The sequence below is a fragment of the Scyliorhinus canicula genome, chromosome 20 (genome assembly GCF_902713615.1).
Source record: "Scyliorhinus canicula chromosome 20, sScyCan1.1, whole genome shotgun sequence".
NCBI classification, from domain to species: domain Eukaryota; kingdom Metazoa; phylum Chordata; class Chondrichthyes; order Carcharhiniformes; family Scyliorhinidae; genus Scyliorhinus; species Scyliorhinus canicula.
In genome coordinates, this window is record NC_052165.1 from 56,750,359 (window position 1) to 56,776,117 (window position 25,759).

Consider the following 25,759-nt stretch of genomic DNA (forward strand, 5'->3'; position numbering starts at 1 on the left):
GGTCAGCATAGAAGTCTGCCAAATGAGTTACGGGCATTCTCGACGGTAATGTCCGAGTTTCATAAAATTTACAGTCCAGGAGACCATTCGGCCCATCAAGTCAGCACCGGCCCTTGGAACGAGCGCCCAACCCAAGCCCACACATCTACGCTATCCCCACAACCCAGTAACCCAACCTAAAATTTTTGGACAATAAGGGGCAATTTAGCATGGCATATCCACCTAACCTGCACATTTTTGGACTATGGGGGGAGGAAACCGGAGCATCCGGAGGAAACCCACTAAGACACGGGGAGAACGTGCAGACTCCGGACAGACAGTGATCCAAGACAGGAATTGAACCTGGGACTCTGGAGCTGTGAAGCAACTGCGCTAACCACTGTGCTACCATGCCGCCCATAAGAGTTTAGCATAGAAGACTTTTATGGGGCACACATATCATCATCCCAGGCAAAGACCAACACCTGATTCTGTTTGATCTGCTCAACGGGCACCTGGGGATGTCCAAAATGAAAATGCTCGCCTGTAGCTACACCGGGCTTAGGAGCAGAGATCAGGGTAGCCCACAATGCGGCATATGACAGGAACAACAAAAGCTTCTGTCAGCCGCGCCTCTTCACCCCGCGGGAATGGCTGGCCGGACGTGGGTGCGGTTATATGTTGACTTAGCCAGCCCCTTTCAAGGCTCAATCTTCTTATTTCTGACAGATGCCCATTCTAAACTGTTGGAAGTCCACAGAATGTCATCGACCACCTCTAGGACGACCATTGAGAAACTGCGCCTGTCTTTCAGTACGCGTGAAATCCCAGAAGTATTAGTTATGAACAATGGAACGCCTTTCACAAGTGAAGAATTTGGGGGGTTCCTGAAGAATAACAGGGTATCTGCACGACCCCATATCACTTGACTTCCAGCGGGTTAGCAGAGCGGACGGTACAGATGTTCAAACAAGGGCTGAAAAAACAGACTTCAGGGTCACAGAACACGAGATTGGCCAGGTTCTTGATCATTGCACCACTCTGCGTGCCACTACCTGGTTAGCACCTGCCGAATTGCTAATGGGCCGAAAGCTTTGAATCGGTCTTAGTCTGGCCTTCCCTGATACTGGCAGGAAATTATGCCCTAACCAGGAGCAACAAGGGCATTGCCCTGTTAAATGAAACCGCTCAGACTGTTTGTACCAGTTGATGCAATCTATGTTCAAAACTTTGTAGATGCCGCCCAATGGATCACAGGGACCATCGTTTGCCAGACAGGTCCTGTATCTTATCAGGTCCAGGCACAAGGTCATGTCATGAGAAAGATCTCAATCACATAACGTCCAGAAGACAAGTCTTGTGGAAAATTCCTCGGAAGTGGAAAACTACTGTTGAACCAAATCCAATGCCAGCAGAAGCTAGAGTATTACCCCCAAGCAGGTCAAGATGATGAAATGATAGAGATCGTAGATGCGGGGCATGATTCTCCGACCCCCACGCTGGGTGGGAGAATCGCGGGAGTGCCGGGCGATTCCCGCCACGCTGCCCTGGCACCCGCACGCGATTCTCCCACCCCCTCAAAACGGCGTGCCGAGTTTTACAACAGGCCGCTCGGAGAATCGCTGCTCGCCGTTTCTTTTTTTAAAAATAATTTTTATTGACATTTTTTACAAAAAATATAACAACAAACAGTAACAAGCAATAATAAAACAACATAATAAGTATAACACCCCCAAGACCGTAGCAACGCATATATCGAACCCCCCCCCACCCCCTCAAACCCAGTAAACAACACGCTCACCGTTTCTACCAGTCGAGCGGCGATTCTCCGGCCCGAATGGGCCGAGCGGCCTGCCCAATCTGACCAGTTCACGCCGGCGCCAACCACACCTGGTCGCTGCCGGCGTGAACAGCGCGCCTGTTCGGCCTGTGGGGGGGGGGAGGGAGGATCGAGCACCGAGGGGTGCTCAGGAGGGGTCTGGCCCACGATCGGTGCCCACTCTAAAGACACTCTAAAGGACGCACTCTTTTTCCTTCGCCGCCCCGCAAGATCAATCCGCCATGTCTTGCGGGACGCCCGCGGGGAGGACGGCAACCGCACATGTGCGGGTTGGCGCCGGCCAACCTGCGCATGTGCGGGTGACGTCATTTAAGCGCTGCCGGCCGCGTCGTTTATGCGGCGCCGCTTTGACGCGGCGCCAAGACCCGGCACGCGAAATTGACGCGGCGCCGCTCCTAGCCCCCTGGGGTGGGAGAATAGGGGGCGAGGAGCGGCCTCCAATGCCGTAGTGAAGCACTCCGGATTTCACTCCGGCGTCGGCACTTAGTCTCCCGTTGGGAGAATTGCGCTCGCGGATTCTGAAATGGAAACCCAAGCGTTGGAAGTATCTGACAGGGAACAAGCAGTGCAGCAGCCTCAGACAGTGCCTCCACCACGACGTTCCACATGGAAGTGACGTTCGTCGTCCAGGTACACACGGCCAGATCCAGTGCCATGAGTGCAGGAAGCACAGAAAGAGGCAAAGAGAATCTGGCGCCCTCTTACTCCGCAGTCATCAGAAAAGTCTTCTGACCTCAGCCGGGGAAGGATGTTATAACCCGCACGAGTCCTATAAGGTTGGAGCAATCCGTCTTCGTGTGAGTCTCGCCGAATACATGTTACCCCGCGAAGGGGGTGGGGAGCCCAAGGACAATAATGATTGAGTTCAGTACTAAGTCAGCCAGACATGGAAACCACAGGGGGGATCCGGCCAGGATCTGATGTATATTTTAAATATAATTGCTTTGCAAAAAAACAAGTTTTCTTTTGACCAACTCGGTTTGGACTTGTTTGTGGCTGAATAAAATCCCATACAACAGTAAGGTGGGAGCATGCTGCCAACCTCTAATAGAATCAGTGCAGGCAGATGATTCTTCCGCCAAAATCATAGGCAAATGAATTTCTAGGCCAAGGTCTTTGCGTGTCTATTTACTGGAAATAAACTATAGCACACTGTTTGCAATCTAAGATGCAAAGGAAATCTCAACTTGACCAGAGAAAAATAGTAACTCAAGCAAGCTACAGGTATGTTCCAAAATGGAAGGGAGAAAAGATGAATAGGGGGTTCGCTTTGACCTTCTCTCATGCACCTACCATTTACTCATTCTAGGACTGCATTAACAAGGTTAACATAGACAAAGTTCACTTGAGGAGCACGTTGTTCCCTGGGAGTGATATTAACATAGAACAGTACAGCACAGAACAGGCCCTTCGGCCCTCGATGTTGTGCCGAGCATTGTCCGAAACCAAGATCAAGCTATCCCACTCCCTGTCATTCTGGTAGAATGTACCATATTGTACAAATTTCTGCTGCTGCTTTCCCTCCAGAGAAAGTTCAAATCTCTCACCTGCCTGAAGAAGGAGTCATTTAAGGGGACGAGAGAAAAACAAGAGGATAAGTCATTCTGGGCTTAATCTTGTTTTCACATATTTACAATTCTGGATGAAGAGAAAAATTGAGCAAATTAGAAAGATGGAGGAGTACAAGAAGAAATTCAGGGTTTTGAAGCTGTGTGTTTCAAGACTAGATTTCAAGGTGAAATCTGTCAGCCTGAAGATTCAATTATAGACTCACGACGACCCCAATTTCAGGCTGCAGTGAGATAGAAGGATGAAAATCTAGGAGACTGGTAGGTGTGAGAGATTTATGATGTGCTTATACTTACAGGAAATCCACACTTGGTCTTTTAAAGATCTTTGTTTGTGTCCTTTGTTTCCAGCTGGCACTTATGTTTTCAGAATCCTGATTGTTGGATGAATTTATTTATCTATTAATTTTTCCCCAAGCTGCCTTTGTTTCCATCAGGAATCCATCAAGGTGACATGTTCAGTGGAAAATACATTCGGCTGTCCAAAGTAACTCCAAGTCCTCCTGCAAGCTCCAATGTGAGCAATGCAGGGTAACAAACCTCACATTGACCAACATTGTTTATGGCCACACTTCTCCCAATAACAGCTGTTTAACAGACCTACCGATGACAGCACAATGGCAAGCAAAAGCCTGCTCAATCTCTATCCTGGAAGTTTCTCCAGAACTCTCCCTATCACAGTCATACTTTCTGTAATGCTGCATGAAAGAAGGACGGCAATGGTGATCGTATAACTGTACTGCATGGCCACGCCCGCTCTGATCCAACTAATGTTTTGCTGGGTCCTGTGTTATATTTCTTTTTAGCCGCAAAGAGAAAAGGTATGGAGGTGCTGACATTCTGGATTCTTTCAAACACGATGAAAGATTTTATTAAGAGGCGTTGCTCATACAATCTAAGATGTGGAACTGCAAAGCCCGTGCAAGCACTCTGCTGACGTTACTACACATCATGTTACGTTTTACCAGCAGGGATGTATTCTCTGGTACATAACAACCCTCCCTCTGCATTGTCTTTATGCATATATGCAATTCAATAAGACCGTCTCTAAAGTGGATGTTTATTCCTTTTGGATTGAATTCAACTTTCTGGAACCTGGCTACTTGAGACCTTGGAAATGTCCCCATTCCTTTCAGTACTTCCTGGGAAGTTACTCTTTCTAGTTCTTCAACTTTTGGCCTGATGGCATATGGTAAGGTTCTAGCTTTGAGACACTTGGGTGTATTTTTTGGCTTGATTTTTAGATGCACCTCAACTCCAGTCATGGAGTCTAGATACTCTTTGAACACCTTCTCAGACTTCATCAGATATTGTTGCAAGTTTCTCTTTGAATCCACTAGTTGATTTAGTGCTTCCCAGCTAAGCCCATTCTTTGCCAACCATGCTATACCAAATAAATTGCCACTAACAAGGTAAAGAGGCAACTTTGTCTTCTGTCCATCTGCTTCTATTTTCACCATAATGCATCCTTTTAATGGGACAACCTTTTCAGTGTATGTCCTTAGGATCACATTTGACAGTTTTAAAGGAAGATGCTTCAGCTTTTGATGATAAATTGTCTCAGATATTAATGATAGAGCTGCACCTGTATCCGCTCCCATTTTAATTTCATGACATTCAAGTTTTGAATATGCCCCAAAACTTTTTTTTTTAATAAATGTTTTTATTGGGTTTTTGAACAACGTATATTTACCGTTATGTACACAGGATAAGAGACATATATACAAAAAAAAGAAGAGAAGGGCACACCCAAACATACCAAAGAAAAGAAAATAGTAAATAATAAAAAAAACAATAAAAAATAAAATAGAATAACTGGTAGGGTATTGTGCACCAGCTTAACAGCAGCAACTCTGTACACCTGGGAAATTATTTACAACACATAAGTGGGCGACTGTGACAGGAGGGGGGGAGTGGGGGGGGGGGGGGGGGGGGGGTGGGTGGTGGAGACTGGGGAGGTGAATATACATTTGGGTGCCGGAGAAACAATTACAGTGGACAATACTCAAATGGGTTTGGTGTTGGTGTTGTCGCTTGCTTCTCCTGGACGGATCTCACTGCCGTCTCGCGCTCACCTCCACTTCTGCCGTTCCTCCCGTCTTTTGTCTTTATTCTCCTCGTTCTCTGCTCCTGGAGATGCCATGATCGTTATTGTATCCTGTGCCTTCCTTCCGGCTCTCATTTCCCTGCCTCCCCCCCACCTCCCTCGTCCACCTCCCTCGTTCTCCTCTCCCCCCCCACCCCCCCCCCCCCCCCCCCCCCCCCCCCCCCCCCCTGTGATTCGCCTTTCTTTCCTCTTAGGTTTAGCTGTCCCACCCCCTCCCGGTCTATCTCTCCCTCTCATGCTTTGGCGACTTTCCCCTGCAAAACTTTGTTGATCGCCCTGCACTGACAAGACGCCTAACTTCAGCTCCTGCAGTAGCTCTGTTACATTATCATCTAAGTGGCTTTGAACTTCATCTACTAATTTATAGACACAGCTAGTTTGTTCAGATGTGTGTTTTTTTCTTGCACATTCTTGTAGAAATTTTCTGAGCCCAACATGCCGTGGTGATATGGCCCTTTTTGCCACAGTTCTTGCATATATTTGATTTCCTCCAGCATTCCCCTGCTGAATGTCCAACCTGTGTACATCAGTGATACAAAGGTCTGGGAACACGCACGAACAGACTCAAAAACAGCTTCTTCCCCGCTGTTACCAGACTCCTAAACGACCCTCTATGGACTGAACTGATTAACACTACACCCCTGTATGCTTCACCCGATGCCGGTGTCTATGGAGTTACATTGTGTGCCTTGTGTTGCCCTATTCTGTATTTTTTTTAATTTTCATGTACTTAATGATCTGTTGAGCTGCTCGCAGAAAATTACTTTTCACTGTACCTCGGTACACGTGACAATAAATAAATCCAATCCAATCCAATACGGTTGCACACTTGCAGCCTTGTTCCTTGTGCTATCCATTCTTTGGATCTTTGCTCCAGTCCCTATCTGTGAAGCTTCATTTGTTGCTCATTCCATAGATGTGGCAACTTCTACAGCAGCTTTTCAAGTTACAGTAAGCAACTTCCTCTGAACAGTTTCATTGTGGAATCCACAACTTGCCTATGATGAAGAGTATTAAGTGATGCACCAAATTCAGAATATTTTGTAACCTTCTTCAAGTTGCGACAAATTATATAATACTTTCACTTTCTTCCTGACTGCGGTGGTGCAAACAAAACCTTCCTGCAATCAATAATGCTCTGGGAGAAAAATGCCCCTCTAAAATTTTAATTAATTCGATGTAGGACTTATCTCCCGGTTTAGTTGGGTGAACTAAATTTTGTTGCAGCATAAAAGTTTATGACCTTCCGAATTGAAAAATGTTGCAACCTCTAGGTGCTCCAGTGTCTGATTTGCTATGAGATATAATTGGAATCTTTCCTCATATGACTTCCACATCTCACTGTCTTCATCTAATGCATCCATGGCACCTGTCTTTCCTAGCATTTCGGATCACAGCCCCTAGGGTCTGTACTTCAATCAACTTCCGCCCTTCCAATTCCAGTGGAAAATGTGGTTCGACTTTTCCCCTAGTAGTGGCCTGTGCAGAGTGGGCAGACTACAGGAGCCTGGTTCCCTGTAGCCCATTTAACTTCGCTACATGTGTGGTCCCTGCAGCCCAGACCCTACTCACTTCAATAGCAAGCAGATTTCCCCGACTGTCATTCTTCTTTACTCATGGTTGTAGTTTTTTCTTTGTTTAAACCTTCAGCACTGGTGCCTGTACTTTGCCTGACGTGTGCGTGTATACGAGTCTGGTCCCAAGAATCTTCTTTTGCTCCCGGTGCCGTGTCCACTGTTTAGTTGACAAATCTTTTCTTCAGCGATTATTCTTGCCTCAATCCTCATCGCCAGTTTTCTCTTTTGTTCTAATTATTTGTCAGCTGCAAAGATAAAAGGTACAGAGATGCCCACACTCTGGATTCTTTCAAACACGATGAGAGGTTTTATTAAGAGGTGTAGCTCATACAATATAAAATGGAGAACTGCAAAGCCATCACAAACACTCTGCTAATGTCACTAAACATCATGTGATGTTTTACCAGCAAGGATATATTCTCTGATACAAACATCCTGGCAAAACCATTTGGAAACTACTGCGGCAACATGCCCTTTTTGAGTCTAGATCAAGAGAGGGGAAGAAGGTAAACTTTTCCATATGCTGCAAGAGAACAAATCAGTCTGAGGGAGACTCATTGAGGAGTCTAGAGTTGCGGGGAAGAAGCTGTTTCTATGTCTGGATGTGCGGGGTCTTCAGTGAACATACAACATTGATCTTGCACATTTTCAGGTGCAGTAATGTATGTGTGTGGGAGGCAAGAGAGAGGAAGGAAGGATTTCAGAATGGTGTGTGGTCTGTCCTGTATTGAAGGAAAGTGCCAAGTCCTGTGAAAAAGCTTGATAAAAGGAGAAAGCTGCATCATAGCTTGATATGGCAACTGCTCGGCCCAAGATCACAAAAACTGCAGAGTGTGGTGAACTCAGCCCAACGCATCACACAAGCTTGTCACCCTCCCATTGATTCTATCTACACCTCCCGCTGCCTCGGGAAGGCAAGCAGCACTGTTAGAGACCCCCCATACCCAGGCTTTGTCCTCTTCCAGACCCTTCCATCAGGCAGAAGATACAGAAGTCTGAAGACCCGCACATCCAGACATAGGAACAGCTTCTTCCTCACAGCTACTAGACTCCTCAACTGACCTGTTCCCTGTAAGATACTATTCATGATTCCTTATGCTGCTCTTGCTCATGTATTTGCTTTGTTTGGCCCTTGTTCCGCACTGTAACCAATTACTTATTTGTCGATGTACTTTGTTGATTATTCTTTTTGCTTACTGTGTACGTTCCCTTGGCCACAGAAGAATACTTTTCACTTTATGTGATTTATGTCACATGTACTTTGGTACATGTGACATAAATCAATCAATCAATCAGTCAATCCAACAAATGAAATTCACCCTGCACCAGCTTTAAGAGCAGAAACAGCGGAGACAAGGATAAGGATGTTCGATAGAAGAGGAAACCTAAATAGATATCTTTAAAAATAGATAAGAATGTAATACTGCGAGGGTAGGATTTTCCGTTGGACGATGCCAAAATCGGGAAAGGTGATTGGGCGGAGAGTTGGTTTTGATGCCGAAACCGTGGCGAGCGCCGGGTTCACGCCAAATCGCAATTCTCTGGTGCCTCGACGGCGGCGTCAATGCGTTTGACTCTGCACATAGAGTAAACGCCGTTTGCATATCATCAGTGGGTCTGGCCCGGCATTCTCCGGGCCTCCACGATGCTCCGCCTTCACCAGGGTCAATTCCCGACGGCAAATTTCACTTGTGCTTTTAAAAATCGGGAAACAGGCGCCGTGGCTGATGAGGGAGAGTAAGGAAGTAGGATATGCAGAAACACGACCATGGGCTGCCGGTCCTGACACTGGCTGGGATGGGGGGGGGGGATGGGCTGTAGGATCACCACGGGACTGGGGTAGTGTCCAGGCACTGACAACCATTACCATAGCCTGCAAGGCAGCCATCTTGCTGACCACCCACCTTGGCTCCTGGTTTTGCAAAGTGACACCAGCTGTATGGATGCCCACAACACCCACTCCACACACTAGCTCCCACTCTCCCAACCCCACCACACCCGCACACCAGCCCCTATCCCTGCACCCCACCCTCTGCTATGCCACCCCCCCCAACCAGCTGCTTCTCGCAGGCGGTGCATCATGCAGCCCACCCAAGGGCAACGCCCAGATTAGCCCCTACAGGGGGCTCTGGACGAGGGCCGCAGAGCATACTTTTGACAAGGGCAGTGCCAGCCGATGGTACGCCTGGCAGCAGGAATGGCTGGGCACTGATGGGGCAAGGCTGCGGGGATTCGGGGGTGGCTGAAGACAAGCGGGGTCAGGGTCCGCAGTGCCATCCAGGGCCACTGTGTAGCCTGGTGGACCTGGTTGGGCATGGGGTTACGAACCATGCTAATACGTCGGCCTTTCACCTCTGCAGACAACGGACATTTGAATAGAGCCAGGAATGGTGGCCTTCCTTCTGGTCGCCGCAGCCCTGGTAGATGCACTGAGGCTGAACGAGCTGGAATTGCTCGAGGAGGATGACCATACAGCAGCGGAGCATGCCCCACAGGAACAGGGGCTGGCCTGGGTGGAGAGCCAGCCTCGCACCAGCCCGAGGAGGAGGTGCAAAGGAGGTGCTGCATGCATGTGTGTACCTGTTATTCGAGGACCTGCCGGGCCGGGTGCCGTCGAAGTCTCTGGCTGAGCAGGGGGGGGGGGGTGGACAGTGCTGCAGGGCCTCCAGTTCCGCGACGGTGAATCTCTGGGTCGCACATCTTACTGCCATCTTGTTAGCTGGGATGGTGTGTGGGGAGTAAAGTGCATATAAGCTGCTGCAGTTTGTCACCCTCCTGAGTGTCAATCATGGATCCAGCAAATCCAGCACCATTTCCCATTGGAATTGATTGTGTTCTATGTGAAGCCAGTGCTAGCCTTTAACAGTCGTTGAATCGATTCAGGTGCGACACCAGTTTTGTTGTCGTAGAACTGCTCTAATCCTGACCTGATGGTAACATTTAGTCTCAGGAATGGACAATCTGGCCGAGAGTGTTTAATTAAGGCATCATTTGATCCAATAAGATTTCAAGCCGAGAAGATTTTATTGTACAAAAATTCTTGTCCAAGTTTGCTTCCAGTGGAATGAAGCCTGTTGGTGATGCAGTGTAATTTCAGATATTCGGGTATTGTGACTGCTCATTCTTAAAGCCATGCTTGTCTTTATTTCACTCTTTTTATGTCAATCAGGTGGCATGGCAACATGGTACAGGCAAAGAACATGTGACTATGTCGCCTGAAACTAACCCTGATATTTGCAGGGGTCACAGAGGAAAGTAATTGACTTGATCTTTCTGTTTTGCAGAGATCATATTCCTCCGAGCTGCATCTCCAGCTTTTCCCAGTGTCCAGCCAGAGATTGTGTTCCGCATCACTGATGGAAACATACGTAACTCCTTCGATGTTACCAAACGATATGAAAACACCATTACAGTCGGTAAGCAATGTTGCAATATTTTTCCCTTTTAGTTTGCATTGAATTCAACAGGAGGAATGTTGCTATTTTGAGACAAAATAAAGAATTTTAACCCAACCAAGCTGACAATAATGCTGTGTGAAGCCCTATAACTCCCCTCCTGCTTGAATCTTGCATACCAGCATCTTAACTGGGTCCGTTTGTTCGGTATTTGAGTGGGAACCTCAGTAATATATGCCAATCAAAATCCTACATTATCCATAGTACCCCATGACATTTTAATGGTGTGCTGAACCAGGTGTCCATGGAGGGCACACAATCTCATAAAACATGATGGGAAAGAATAGGAGGCCCTCCAACGATGAATCGAAAGATTTTCATCATGAGGTCAGAAGGAGCTGGAGTATTCTTCTGGGCCCCACAGAAGGCCTGAATTGCAGCTGCTTCTCACCCCCAAAAGTTCTCCCCTTTGATGCTCTCAAGCCCCACAATTTTGACCTGCCAGATGTGGTCAGCTATCTTTCCATCTCTGTTGTGAATTAAGGCAGATAGGGGCAGCACGGTAGCATAGTGGTTAGCATAAATGCTTCACAGTTCCAGGGTCCCAGGTTCGATTCCCGGCTGGGTCACTGTCTGTGCGGAGTCTGCACGTCCTCCCCGTGTGTGCGTGGGTTTCCTCCGGGTGCTCCGGTTCCCTCCCACAGTCCAAAGATGTGCGGGTTAGGTGGATTGGCCATGCTAAATTGCCCGTAGTGTCCTAAAAAGTAAGGTTAAGGGGGGGTTGTTGGGTTACGGGTATAGGGTGGATACGTGGGTTTGAGTAGGGTGATCATGGCTCGGCACAACATCGAGGGCCGAATGGCCTGTTCTGTGCTGTACTGTTCTATGTTCTATGTATAGCTGCTGGAAAGGAAATAAGACCCTTCCTTTAACATCAACTGAGGCTTTCCATGGAGGCTCCAACGTGGATAAGGTTATTGGCTTCCCACCTGGAAATTAAATTTACATTGAAGTACTTTATGCAACAAGGTGACACTCAAGTTGCATTGTCAATTCAGCCTGATTCACTGTGGCCATGGAGGGGGATTTGGAAGAAGTGATTTACTGCTGGCAGCTCATGAACAATTATTGATTTGTTCATTGTTCAACTATTAAGTTGCAGATCCACCAAACTGTTCTGGTATAAATAATATAATTTATTAATTTCAAGCTAAACATTTTAATATTTACCTTATTATTCAAATAGTGCTGCAAATCGACCTCCTAAATCAAATCCTTTGACACTGTTGCTCACTGCTGCCAAAATACCTGCAGTGGTAAGGGTAGCGGTGCAGAACAATGATGGCGTCAAACAAGTGAATGGTTGTGAATTCCCAGTTTTGGCAACATGCCTATTGTAAATTATTATGTATATTGTAAGCAAGTTGGATGCATTGCAAATAGAAGATTGTCAGCAGTTTAAATAGAACATCATTGTCTGGAATTTTCTCCGCGAATTTGTCTGATAGCTCATGGTTAACTTTTCAGAAGATAGGTGAAAACCCTAATGAAATTATGAAAAATATCCCTTCATGTTAATTCTGTGATGGTTCTACAATCTTATGCCAGAGTTACGGAAGGCAATCAGAAGAAAACACATTGAAATTCTCAGCCCACAAGCATTTAACTTGGCAGTGAGCATTACAAATAAAGCGACAGTGGTGCCCGGGATGGGAGGACCAGAGAATCATGCGGGCCTGGATATTATGGTGCCCGGCCCGTTAATGTGCCTTAATGACCCATTTGCATCCTCCCGCTGACTCGGGGCGTGAACCTCAATCCTAATGCCAGTGGGGTATCAGAGCATCCGAATGGGACCAGTACCCTGCTGACATCGCAATGTGGAGAATTCAGCCCAAAATGTAATCAAAACAGAATATTGTGTGTAATGGATAGCGGACATAATTTACATCATAAATAATATGCAATCTTAAGTAAATAGAATACATGCATTCTAAATTTTATTATGTTGGTCAAAGAAGAAAGGTAACTTACTGGGCAGCCAACATCGCTATGATAAGGAAGTGGATGGTGGGTACGGGGTCTATTTGGGAGCGGGTGGAGGCGGCTTCGTGCAGGGGCTCCAGCTTGGAAGCCCTGGTCACGGCTCCTCTACCGCTGCCGCCGGCCAAGTACACCACCAGCCCGGTAGTGGTGGCGACCCTGTGGATATGGGGCCAGTGGAGGAGGCATGTGGGGGAGATGGGGGCGTCTGTCTGGGCGCCAATCTGCGACAACCATCGGTTTTCCCCCGGGAGTATGGATGGGGGGTTCCGAGTGTGGCGGCGGGCGGGGGCGGGAAGGGTGGGTGATATGTTCCTGGAAGGGAGCTTCACGAGTTTGAGGAGCTTGGAGGAGAAATTTGGGTTGGTATGGGTATACCTTTCTTCTTTGACCAACATAATAAAATGATTTTAGATACCTACAATTGCGGGACTTTCGTAGACAGGTCCCATCTTTCCCACACCTCCCGCCAATGGGGATCCTCGACAGAATAGTCTCTAGGAGGGAAGAAGGGGAGGGCAGCGTCTCGGGTATATATAAGGTGCTCATGAGGGAGGAAGGGTCCCAGACAGAGGAACTGAAACTTAAATGGGAGGAGGAGCTAGGCGGGGAAATGGAGGATGGGCTTTGGGCAGAGGTCCTGAGTAGGGTAAATTCGACCGCGACATGTGCTAGGCTCGGGCTGATCCAATTTAAGGTCGTTCACCGGGCCCATATGACGGTGGCTCGGATGAGCAAATTTTTCGGGATAGAGGACAAATGCGCTAGGTGCGCGGGAAGACCAGCGAACCATGTTCACATGTTTTGGGTATGCCCTAAGCTGAGGGGATACTGGGAGGGATTTGCGGGGGTCATGTCCCAGGTGCTAAAAACAAGGGTGGTGATGAGTCCAGGGGTGGCAATTTTTGGGGTTTCGGAAGACCCGGGCGTCCAGGGGAAGAAAGAGGCCGATGTTTTGGCCTTTGCTTCCCTGATAGCCCGGCGACGAATATTATTGGCGTGGAGGGACTCAAAGCCCCCGAAGACTGAGTGGTGGCTTGCGGACATGTCGAGTTTCCTGGGGATGGAAAAAATTAAGTTCACCTTGAGGGGATCTGTACAGGGGTTCACCCGGAGGTGGCAACCATTTATTGACTTCTTTGCGGGAGAGTGAGCGTCTGCAGGGGGTGGGGGGAGAGGGGGTAGAGTAGAGTAGGAGGGAAAATATGGCGGGTAGTACCGGTGGGAGGGGAGCGGGCTTGTGCAATATGTTACGATGGAAGTATTGAAAGTACGTGGATGTTTGCACATTTTTGCCTTTTTTGCTTTCTTTCTGATGATGTCTGTAACTGTTTATAAAGCCAAAAATTACCTCAATAAAATTGTTTATTAAAAAAAAAAGAAGAAAGGTAACACTGTAAGAAGGTGATTGTATGCATTGTTGAAGAATGTGTGAGTTGTAAATATCAAGGAGTGAGTTTCTGTGGGGTTCTCCTGCTTGCCTGCTGTACCTTGGGGAAATTGTTATTAAAACTCTGGATTAAAGATGCAATCGCCATTTTTGGGGTGTCTGCCAAAGTTACAACAGAATAACAAATGCTACTGTTTTACCTGGTCAATATTGTGCTTCATTGGACGTTTTAACCTTTTTCTGCTGCAAAAAGATGTGCCTGTACAATTTTCAGTGCAGCTATGCAAATGAAAGGATTAGGATGAAACAACAATATAGCAATTCTCCTCTCTCTTGTTCAGAATAAGAAAGATCATGATCGGGACAACATGGTTGCACAGCGGTTAGCACTGCAGCCTCACAGTGCGAGAGACCCGGGTTCAGTTCTGGCCTTGGGTGACTGTATGGAGTTTGCACATTCTCCCCATGTCTGTTTGTGATTCCTTCAGGTGCTCCGGTTTCCTCCCATGGTCCAAAGGTATGCAGGTCAGGTGGGGTTATGGAGATAGGGTGGGGGAGTGGGCTGGGGTGGGCCTCTCTTTCAGAGGGCTATTGCAGATTCGGTGGGCTGAATGGCCTTCTTCTGTACTGTAGGAATTCTATGACTTCTATGATTCAATTGAGATATTAGTTATTTACTTGTGATATACAGATGCCAGTTTTTACCCAATCTTTCTAACAAGTTCAGCCCAAGACCAAAGAATTGACTCAGTTCTTTTGGAGAATAAACTTTTACTTTCCGAAGATGTCTGGTTCCTGTGTCATGCATAGTTATCCTGACAATTCTTGCAGAATCGGCTATTTATGCTTTCCTTCAAGTTTGCTCTGAGCATATGTAATTTGGGTTACTTTCAGTTCTAACATTAAGAGTATCTTACCTGCTCCTCAGATTTTGTTTCTTAGCTCTACAATTGTCAGGATTATGAGTTTCTCAAGTCCTATTTGCAAGTCTTTCTCGGAGCTTACCAGGGCTCCATTCAGTCTTGCGGCCACATATTTCCTCCCTCCAAAAAACCTGGAGAATAAGCAAAGAAAATTACACATTCTGATTCTGATTAAGCTAAAGTTTCATCCTTTTTACCTGTTAGAAATGAAATGAAATGAAATGAAAATTGCTTATTGTCACAAGTAGGCTTCAAATGAAGTTACTGTGAAAAACCCCTAGTCGCCACGTTCCGGCGCCTGTTCGGGGAGGCTGTTACGGGAATTGAACTGTGCTGCTGGCTTGCCTTAGTCTGCTTTCAAAGCCAGCGCTTTAGCCCAGTGAGCTAAACAGCCCCTATTTATTTAGCTGCTGTTGTATAACGAGTCAAAGGTTCTTCTCTTTTTCATAAACACCTTTATTTCACTTTAACAGACTCTGCACAAAACTCTATCTTCACATCACCTGACACAAAGGCCACCTTTACATAATCAGTGTAAATTATTGGATACTTAACATAAATGAGACAACTAATTGGAATGTCTCTTAACCCATTACTTAACAGTCTCCCCTTCCTTGGAGAAAAAAATAATAATTAGGTGTAAACAAAATTACAAGAAACTCAAAAACACACGCGCAATTTCCTCTCATTTTCCTCCCTTCTCATTTTTTTTCATTTTTTTGGAAGAAAAAAATCAGTCACAGAAACAGGTGCCCTTCATTAACAATATCTGAATGTTACTGTGAACTAGCCCCTCTTTTTGTAAAACAGTCTGACAATTGATAGTTACTGTCGACCCATTTAATTTTTGCTATTTCCCCTCTGTCCAACATCTGCTTCAAACTTGCGATGTCTATCATTAACCTTTTTTCATTGACACTTTTTGTAGAGTGCACATTTTCCCACAGGGACTTATTGTCAATGTGAGATTCAATAGGCATATTACCCAAATCCCCTAATCCCAAAATTTCTGTCAATATCCGAGATATATAAAAGGCTATATCCACCCAACTACAAGGCTTAATGTCTCAGCAGCCAAAGTGCTTTTGACCACTCTCCTTATTTTCTTTGTTTCCCATTGTTCCCCAACAGGAAAAGTATAAAACCTCCTGCGCTTGAAACCTCATCACATAAATTTGCATAGGATGCATCACTATAAACTATGAGTTTCAAGTGCCTAAGGAAACCTAAAACCAGGAACCTCAAAACACACTCCTGCATTTTTAGTTTGACCAACACTTTATTTGCTCTTATTATGTCTTCCACTTTGGGATCATTCATTTTTGTACTCAACTCGAAGACATCAAAACTCAAGTCCGGTCTAGTCTGTCTACCTAACCAATTCAGTTGCCCAATTGAACTTCGCAGTTGCTCTTTTTCCACCTTTGAAACCATTACGTCTTTTTGCGAAACCCGGCCACAACTAATTGCTATTGGGCTGATGCTTTCCAAATAAAATTGCTGACGTAAAGATGCCCCTAACTTAGTCTGTCCGATTTCCAGTACAATATATTTGTCATGCTGTACTTCCTACCAACTTCACAGCGATCACTAACCTTTCTATCAGTTTAGTATAGTCTTCATCCCTTACCCCTGCATCCTTTAATACATTTTTCAGTCTCCGAGGAGACGGATGCGCAAATTGCCCCAGCAGTTTGAATACAACAAGCTTTTTATCAGCTAAAGTCCCATTTTCAACTGCCATTAACACATCCTTAACAACTGTACTTGAAATATTATTTGTCAGTAATGGAATACAATAGTGTCCCAACTGTGTAAATTGTAAGTCCACCGTCTTTCCAAAAACTGTTGCCTTATCCTGTTCCATATCCAGTTTCATGTGTGCTTTCTTCATCAACGGTCTGCTCAGAAGCAAAGGTATCTCAATTGATACAACATTCATGCCAATGAAATGATTCACTCCAGCAACATTGCAAGGGATCACCACTCTTTTCAGCGACTTCAGAGTATTATCATCCCCAAACCTGAAACTTGTGGAACTTTCAAATTCCTCACAATTTGTTACGATTTTCAGCATTCAAGGAGTCCAGATAACATTTTAACCAGTCAATTCCACACACAGTAGATGTGCAGCTACTGTCCAATACTGCACAATTGAAGGATTCTGCAACCAACACCCTCATTACCGGCGTAAAACTGCTTGTTAATAGGAAAATGCCTTCTTTCTGGTCACTATCGATTTCCTCTTCTGATTCTTCCGTGTCATGTGTCACTTCAAACACTATTATAACGTGTTGGACAGTTGAAAGCATAATGGTATTGAGAGTCACATCGAAAACATTGATTTATCATACCCCGGGCATTTCTGGGGTTCATCTTTCTCTTGTAGGTTCGTCTGGGTTTCTGTCTTCATAACTTCCGGGTCACGATCTCCTTCTATAGTCTTGGAACCTGTTTGTAGCCGTGCGATTTTATCATCCTGTTAGTAGTGTATCTTCCATATTCTGCTTTATTGAAGACTGACCTATTTGAGTCATCAGAGCCATCGGAATCAAATGTTTCCCTAGAAACTTTTTTAAAGCTTCTGTCATCTGATCGAATGAGGTATCCTTATCCGCAAACTGAACTTCTGTCAAAACCAGGAGCTTATCCATCTTGCTCACGCGAGCACAGTCAAGTAATTTAAAGGTCAACACAGACTGTGGAAATTCCAGGTTGTGTTTCTGCAGCCTTTTGTGTTTCTGCCAAATTCCATTAATTCTTCAATGGAGAATTCTTCTATTTTCTGGAACCTATCAAAATCCGACCATGCTTCGTATGAATTAACAAGTCATCCTTTTTATAAATCTTATCCATATAACGTAATAGAGTCTCCAGACCTCCTTCTGAGTCTAACTCTTCCAATTCCAGCTCAGAAAACACTTTGCTTCGGATTTTACTGTCATAAGGTAGAGAAAGAGTCAATACCATACCTTGTTTTCTCATTCCCTTAGTCCACATAACTACTGCATTTCTTCATTGATTGTACAATCCCCTTTCAGAAAATAAGGGGGGTTAGTCATATCCAGCCATCTTTATCCTCGGTTCAGCCATATATCTTTTTTTTTTCTCTTCACTCACTCCTTGGTTTGGTCTGGAAAAGTTGTATCTTTCAACCCTTCACATTTGCACAGCAACCATCCTCTGCTACCATTTGTTAGACATTTAGTTGCTGTTGTATAAAGAGTCAAAGGTTCTTTTTCTTTTCACAAACACCTTTATTTCACTTTAACAGACTCTGCTCAAAACTCTATCTTCACATCACCTGACACAAAGGCCACCTGAAGCCTCTTTACATATCAGTGTCAATTATTGGATACTTAACATAAATGAGACAACTAATTGGAATGTCTCTTAACCCATTACTTAATATTACCAAGTAATCTGAGCATAAACACTTTCATTTAGTCTGAAACACAGGTATTACTTTTTCTGAGTTACAAAGCCAGGGCTCAGAGTGTGGGTCAGGGACGAACCCCTAATCCAGCTCCTTGCCTGCTCCAAAAACCAATTCAAATTGAATCCAATTCATGGTCCCCACAAGAGAGACATACCAGATCTGAGCCAAAAGGCAGAGCAGATACCACACTTGGTCTTAGCCAAAAATGTTCACATTGAAAAGTCCAAAATTCTTCAGTTCCTCCTCAGGAGAACAAGAAAAATTGAATACACATTTTAAATATAATCATGCCCCCAAACAGAATTAATTAAAAGTATATTAATTTATTAAAGAGATCAAATGTTGTTGTTTGAACAAACTCAGATCATGTGACAGTTCTTCAAAGTGTTTCAAATGATACAAATGTTACAATCATGAATAGTAATAATTTAAAAAAATAATAATTTAGAGTAGCCAATTCTTTTTTTTCAAATTAAGGGGCAATTTAGCGAGGCCCATCCACCTAACCAGCACATCTTTGGGTTGTGGGGGTGAAACCCACGCAGACATGGGGAGAATGTGCAAACTCCACACGGAAAGTGACCCAGAGCCGGGTTTCGAACCCGGGTCCTCAGCGCCGCAGTCCCAGTGCTATCCACTGCGTCACATGCTGCCCTCTGAATAGTAATAAATAACAGTCATGATCCTCACCCATGTTATAGACTAAAGAACAGGTCATTTGGCCCAACTGATCTCTGCCAGTATTTCTCTAAATCTACCGATCAAACCCTTCATAAATTAACCCTTTCCATGAGATCATCCTCAGCTTCCTCTTTTCTCGAGAAAAGAGCCTTACTTTGTTCAGTCTTTCCTGATATAGTCACTCAGTTCTGGTATCATCCTTGTGAATATTGTCCATTGTTTCCACTTCTATTTTTAATATCGAGATCAGAACTGTACACAAAACTTTAAATATGGCCTAACCAAGATTATGTATATGTTTAGCAAAGCTTCCTGCTTTTGAATTCTATTTGTCTAGAAATTATTCTAAATAATGTATTTGCAATTTTATGGTCTTGGTACGTTTAATGATTTGTCACTTGCTCCCTTCTCTCCAGTCATCCACTTCTATTTTCCAGGGAATGTGCAACATTCTACCGAAGAGCACTAGCTCACACTTAACTGCATTAAAATTAATTTGCCATTTACACACACATCATGCAAGTTTATTCATGTTTTCTTGTATTTATCAGAGTCTTACTATTAAATATAACCCCAAATTGGTGTCAATTTGGTGAAATAATTCCTCGAATTTTCTTGTGATACCTATTCCTATTTCGGTGGAAAACTATAAAAGTTTCTTCCTATCTACTCTATCTTCATCCCTCATAATTTGTACATTGCGATGAGGACCCCCCTCAGCCTTCTCTGCTCGAAGGAAAACAACCTCAGCATATCCAGCCTTTCTTCATAGCTGAAACACTCCAGTCCAGGCAACATCCTGTTGAATATCCTCTGCACCCTTTCTAGTGCAATCACATCTTTCCTATAGTGTGGCAACCATACAGTACTCTAGCTGTGGCCTAACAAATGTTTTATACAGCTCTATCATAACCTTCCTGTTATTGTGGGCAGCATGGTGGTGCAGTGATCAGCACTGCTGCCTCATGTTGCGGAGTCCCAGATTCAATGCCGGTCCTGTGTCACTGTCCGTGTGGAGTTTGCACATTCTCCCCGTGTTTGCTTGGGTTTCGTCCCCACAGCCCAAAGATGTGCAGGGTAGGTGGATTGGCCACGCTAAATTGCCCCTTAATTGGAAAAATGAATTGGGTACTCTAAATTTATAAAAAAAAATAGAACCTTCCTGCTCTTATATGCTCTGCCTGGATTAATAAAGGCAAATACCCCGTCTGCCTTCTTAACTATCTTATTATCTGTCCTGCTGCCTTCAGGGATCTTTGGACTCTGAAGTTCCCTCTAGTCCTCTCTCCTTCCTAGCATTCTATCGTTCATTGTTAGTTCTCCCAAATGCATCATCTCAGGGTTAAATTCCATTTGCTACTGTTCTGACTTCTGACCAGCCCGTCTATATCATCCTGCAATCGAAGGCTTTCCTCCTCGTTATTTACCACACCACTAATTTCTGTGTCATCTGCAAACTTGCTGATCATACCCCACACATTCACATCTAGATCATTAATATACACGACAAACTGCACCCTGTGGTACGGGGATGTGGTGGTGTAGTGGTATTGTCGCTGGACTAGTAATCCAGAGACCCAGGATAATGATCTGGGGACCCAGATTCAACCATGGCAGATGGCAGATGGTTGAATTTAAATTCAATAAAATATCTGGAATTAGAAGTCTAATGATGACCGTGAAAGCATTGTCAATTGTCGTAAAGACCCATCTGGTTCATGAATGTCCTTTAGGGAAGTAAATCCTCCTTACCTGGTCCGGTCTGATCAACATGTGACTACAGATCTACAGCAATGTGGTTGACTCTTGAATGCCCTCTGAAATGGCCTAGCAAGCCACTCAGTTGTATTCAGCTGCAAAAACACAAAAAGGGAATAAAACTGGACGCACCAGGCATCAAACCAGGCGCCGGCAATGACAACAGCAAACGCAGCCCTAACCACCCTGCAAAGTCCTTACTAACATCTGGGGGTTTGACCAAAGTTGGGAGAGCTGTCTCACAGACAAGTTAAGCAACAGCCTGACATAGTCATACTCACAGAATCATACCTTACAGACAATATCCCAGACAGCACAATTACCATTCCTGGGTTTGTCCTGTCTCACAGGCCCAGCAGAGGTGGCGGCACAGTGATATACAGTCGGGAGGGAGTTTCCGTGGGAGTCCTCAACATCAACATCGACTCTGGATTCATGGCTTCAGGTTAAACATGGGCAAGGAAACCTCTTGCTGACTACCACGTACCAGCCACCATCAGCTGATGAATCGGTACTCCTCCATTTTGAACACCACTTAGAGGAGACACTGAGGGTGGGAAGAGCGCAGAATATGCTCTGGGTGGGGGACTTCAATGTCCATAATCAAGAGTGGCTCGGCAGTACTGACCGAACTGGCCGGGTCCTAAAGGACATAGCTGCTACACTGGGACTGCAGCAGGCGGTGAGGGAACCAACAAGAGGGAAAAGCATTGAGGATGCCCTTCATCGTGTTGTGTGGCACTACCACCATGCAAAGACATCTAGTAACTCAAGACTGGGCATCCATGAGGCGCTGTGGGTCATCAGCAGCAGCAGAATCGTATTCAACCACAATCTTCAACCTCATAGCCTGGCATATCCCCCACTCTACCATTACCAACAAGCCAGGGGATCAACCCTGGTTCAATGAAGAGTGCAGGAGAGCATGCCAGGAGCAATAAAGACATAACAAAAAATGAGGTGTCAATCTGGTGAAGCTACAACACAGGACTACTTGTGTGCAAAACAGCATAAGAAGCAAATAATAGACAGAGCTAAGCGATTCCACAATTAATGCATCAGATCTAAGCTCTTCAGTCCAGCCACATCCAGCTGTGGCCCTGGACAACTAAACAACTCACTGGAGGAGGAGGCTGCACAAATATCCCCGTCCTCACTGTTGGAAGAGCCCAGCACATATATGCAAAAGACAAGATTGAGGCACTCAAGAATTTTCAGCCAGAAGTGCCGAGTGGATGATCCATCTTGGTCTCCTCCGGTGGCCCCCAGCATCACAGATGTCAGTCTTCAGCCAATACAATTCACTCCATGTGATAGCCAAAAACGACTGAAAGCACTGGGTACTGCAAAGGCTATGGTATTCCGGTAATTGTAACGAAGACCTGTCACACTGCTAGCTAAGCTGTTCCAGTACAGCTACGACACTGGCATCCATCTGGCAATGTGGAAAATTTTCCAGATGTGCCCTGTACACAAGAAACAGGACAAATCCAACCCAGCCAATTATCGCCCTATAAGTATACTCTCCATCATCAGCAAAGTGATGGAGGGAGTCATTGACAATGCTATCAAGTCGCACTTACTTGGCAATAACCTGCTCACAGATGCTCAGATTGGCTTCCACCAGGGTCACTCAACTCCTGACCTTATTATAGCCTTGGTTCAAATATGGACAAAAGAGTTGAATGCCAGAGGTGATGTGAGGGTGACTGCCTTTGGCTTCAAGGCAGCATTTGACTGAGTATGGCATCAAGAAGCCCTAACTAAACTGGAGTCAATGGGAATCAGGGGGAAAACGCTCCGCTGGTTGGATTCATACCTAACACAAAGGAAGGTGGTTGGGGTGATTGGAGGTCAATCATCTCAGCTCCAGGACATCACTGCAAAAGTTCCTCAGGGTAGTGTCCTCGGCCGAACCATCTTCAGCTGCTTCATCAATGACCTGCAATCCGTCATAAGGTCAGAGTGGGAATGTTTGCGGATGACTGCACAATGTTCAGCATAATTTGCGACTCCTTAGATAATGAAGCCGTCCATGTCCAAATGCAGCAAGACCTGGACAATATGCAGGCTGGGCTGACAAGTGGCAAGTTACATTTGCGCTACACAAGTGCCTGGAAATGACCATCTCCTACAAAAGAGGATCTAACCATCGCCTCTTGACATTCAATGGCATTACTATTACTGAATCCCTCACAATCAACATCTTGGGGTTACCATTAATCAGAAACTGAACTGGACTAGCCATACTGTGACTACCAGAGCAGGTCAAAGGCTAGGAATCATACAGTGAGTAACTCACTTCCTGACCCCCTGAAGCCTGTCCACCATTTACAAGGCACAAGTCAGGAGTGTAATGGAATACTATCCCTTTGCCTAGATGAGTGCAGTTCCAGCAACACTCAAGAAGCTCAATACCATCGAGGACAAAGCAGCTCACTTGATTGCTCCTCCTTCCACAAACATTCAAACTCTCCACCACGGATGAACAGTGGCAGCCGTGTGTACTTCAGATGTACTTCAGTAACTCACCGAGATTCCATTGACAGCACCTTCCAAACCCACGACCACTACCATCTAGAAGAGCAGCAGATTCTTGGGACCCCACCAACTGGAGGTTTCCCTTCAAGTCTCTCACCACCCTGACTTGGAAATATATCGCTGCTCCTTTGCTGTCACTGGGGCAAAATCCTGGAACTCCCTCCCTAACAGCTCAGTGGGTATATGTACCTACACTGTAGCTGTTCAAGAAAGCAACTCACCATCACCTTCTGAAGGGATGGGCAATAAATGTTGGCCTAACCAGCGACCCCCACATCCCATAAATGAATTTTTAAAATACCAGTGGACACAGGCCTCTTGCCACTAAGTCAATTTTGGATCCAATTTGCCGAAGTGCCCTGGATCCGACAGGCTCTTACCTGCTTGATCAGTCTCTTTTGAAGGACCTTGTTAAAAGTTTTACTGAATTCCATGCAGATGGCATCAACTGCACAATCCTCATCTACACACCATCAATCAAATTTGTTAGATATGCAGCGCGATGCAACAGACTCAAATTAAAATCCGCTGAACGGTGTGTTCAGCAGGGTATTTCTCGGTGGCTGCAGTGAGTGTCACTCAGGTACCCTGGCAGGGCCATGGTAGCACTGCCATGGTAGCACTGCCAGGGTGGCACTGCCACACTGGCAATTCTAAGGTACCCAGGTGCCAGGGGGCATGCTAGGATGTCATCCTGCCCTGTCCCCGACCACCGGGGTCTCCAATGGCCTGGAAGACCCCCCCCCCCCCCCCCCCCCCCCCCCCTCCCCCCAGCCAGGTGCCATCACGACTGGTCCGCGTTTGCAGGGACTAGAACTAAATGGCACCCTGGTGAGATCTCCCAGGGAATTCCAGGCACGTGGTGAACCCGGCGTCCGGATATTTAAATACGACGTTAGGCTAATTCCAATATGCAGATCTGGATCTCGCCCAGATTGCGCTGGGTGCCGAGGTGTTGCTGGATCTCGCCCAGATTGCGCTGGGTGCCGAGGTGTTGCTGGATCTCGCCCAGATTGCGCTGGGTGCCGAGGTGTTGCTGGATCTCGCCCAGATTGCGCTGGGTGCCGAGGTGTTGCTGGATCTCGCCCAGATTGCGCTGGGTGCCGAGGTGTTGCTGGATCTCGCCCAGATTGCGCTGGGTGCTGAGGTGTTGCTGGATCTCGCCCAGATTGCGCTGGGTGCCGAGGTGTTGCTGGATCTCGCCCAGATTGCGCTGGGTGCCGAGGTGTTGCTGGATCTCGCCCAGATTGCGCTGGGTGCTGAGGTGTTGCTGGATCTCGCCCAGATTGCGCTGGGTGCCGAGGTGTTGCTGGATCTCGCCCAGATTGTGCTGGGTGCTGAGGTGTTGCTGGATCTCGCCCAGATTGCGCTGGGTGCTGAGGTGTTGCTGGATCTCGCCCAGATTGCGCTGGGTGCTGAGGTGTTGCTGGATCTCGCCCAGATTGTGCTGGGTGCCGAGGTGTTGCTGCATCGCTCCTATGATCTGCCTCTGACAAAACCATGTTGACTGTGCTAGATTAACCCGTGCCTCCCCAAATGTAGATTAATTCTGTCCCTCAGAATTCCTTCCAATAATTTTCCTACTATTAATGTTAGATTCACTGAACTATAAGGATCGGCTTTTTTCCCTAGTTCCCTTCCTGATTACTTGTACCACATTAGCCGTCCTCTGGCACATATCCTGTTCCCAGAGTGGATTCAGAAACTAGTGTCAGAGTCCCTGCAATCTCCCACCTTGCCACACAGCAGCCGTGGATATATTTAACATTTAATCAGGGCCAGGGAATTTGTCCACTTTTAAGCTCTCTAACTCTATGTGTTGTCGGTACGCTTGCAGTGCTGTTAAGAAAGGAGTTCCAGGTTTTTGACCCAGCAACAGAGAAGCAAGAAGGATATCTAAGTCAGGGTAGTAGTCACGATTTTGGGAGGTGATGCTGAACGATTCTTGGTGTGTTATGCACCATATGCTGGTCGTGATGTGAATGATTGTTTAAGGTGTTAGATGGGGTGCCAATCAAATGGCTCCTATGTCCACAAAGGTGTCTCAATGATGCACCATGATGCAAACCAGTGTCTTCGGAGGCAGAATGCTGCCACCAAACAAAGCAGTTTGTGCACTCACGCATGCAGGTTTCGCGAAGTTTAGGCTTGGGCTGATAAATGGCAAGTAACATTTGGGCCACACAAGTGTCAGGTGATGAGAGGCTGGTTTAGCACAGTGGGCTAAACAGCTGGCTTGTAATGCAGAACAATGCCAGCAGCGCGGGTTCAATTCCCGTACCGGCCTCCCCAAACAGGCGCCGGAATGTGGTAACTAGGGGCTTTTCACAGTTACTTCATTGAAGCCTACTTGTGACAATAAGCGATTATTATTATTATCTTATACAAGAGAGAGCCTAACCATCTCCCCATGGCATTCAATTGTCGAATGCCCCACTATCACCATTCTGCAGATCACCATTGACCTGAAACCTAAGTGGACCTACCAATTGGACCGGTGATTATAAAACAGGGTCAG

The 25,759-nt window shown here is 46.0% G+C and overlaps 1 protein-coding gene across 1 annotated transcript in view; it reads left to right on the forward strand.

The window, feature by feature from the left end:
* Positions 1 to 25,759, forward strand: part of fbln1 (fibulin 1) — a 231,426-nt gene that overhangs the window by 178,790 nt on the left and 26,877 nt on the right. The window contains 1 exon segment of the mRNA XM_038780632.1: positions 10,356 to 10,487. Coding sequence (XP_038636560.1) covers positions 10,356 to 10,487 — 132 coding nt within the window.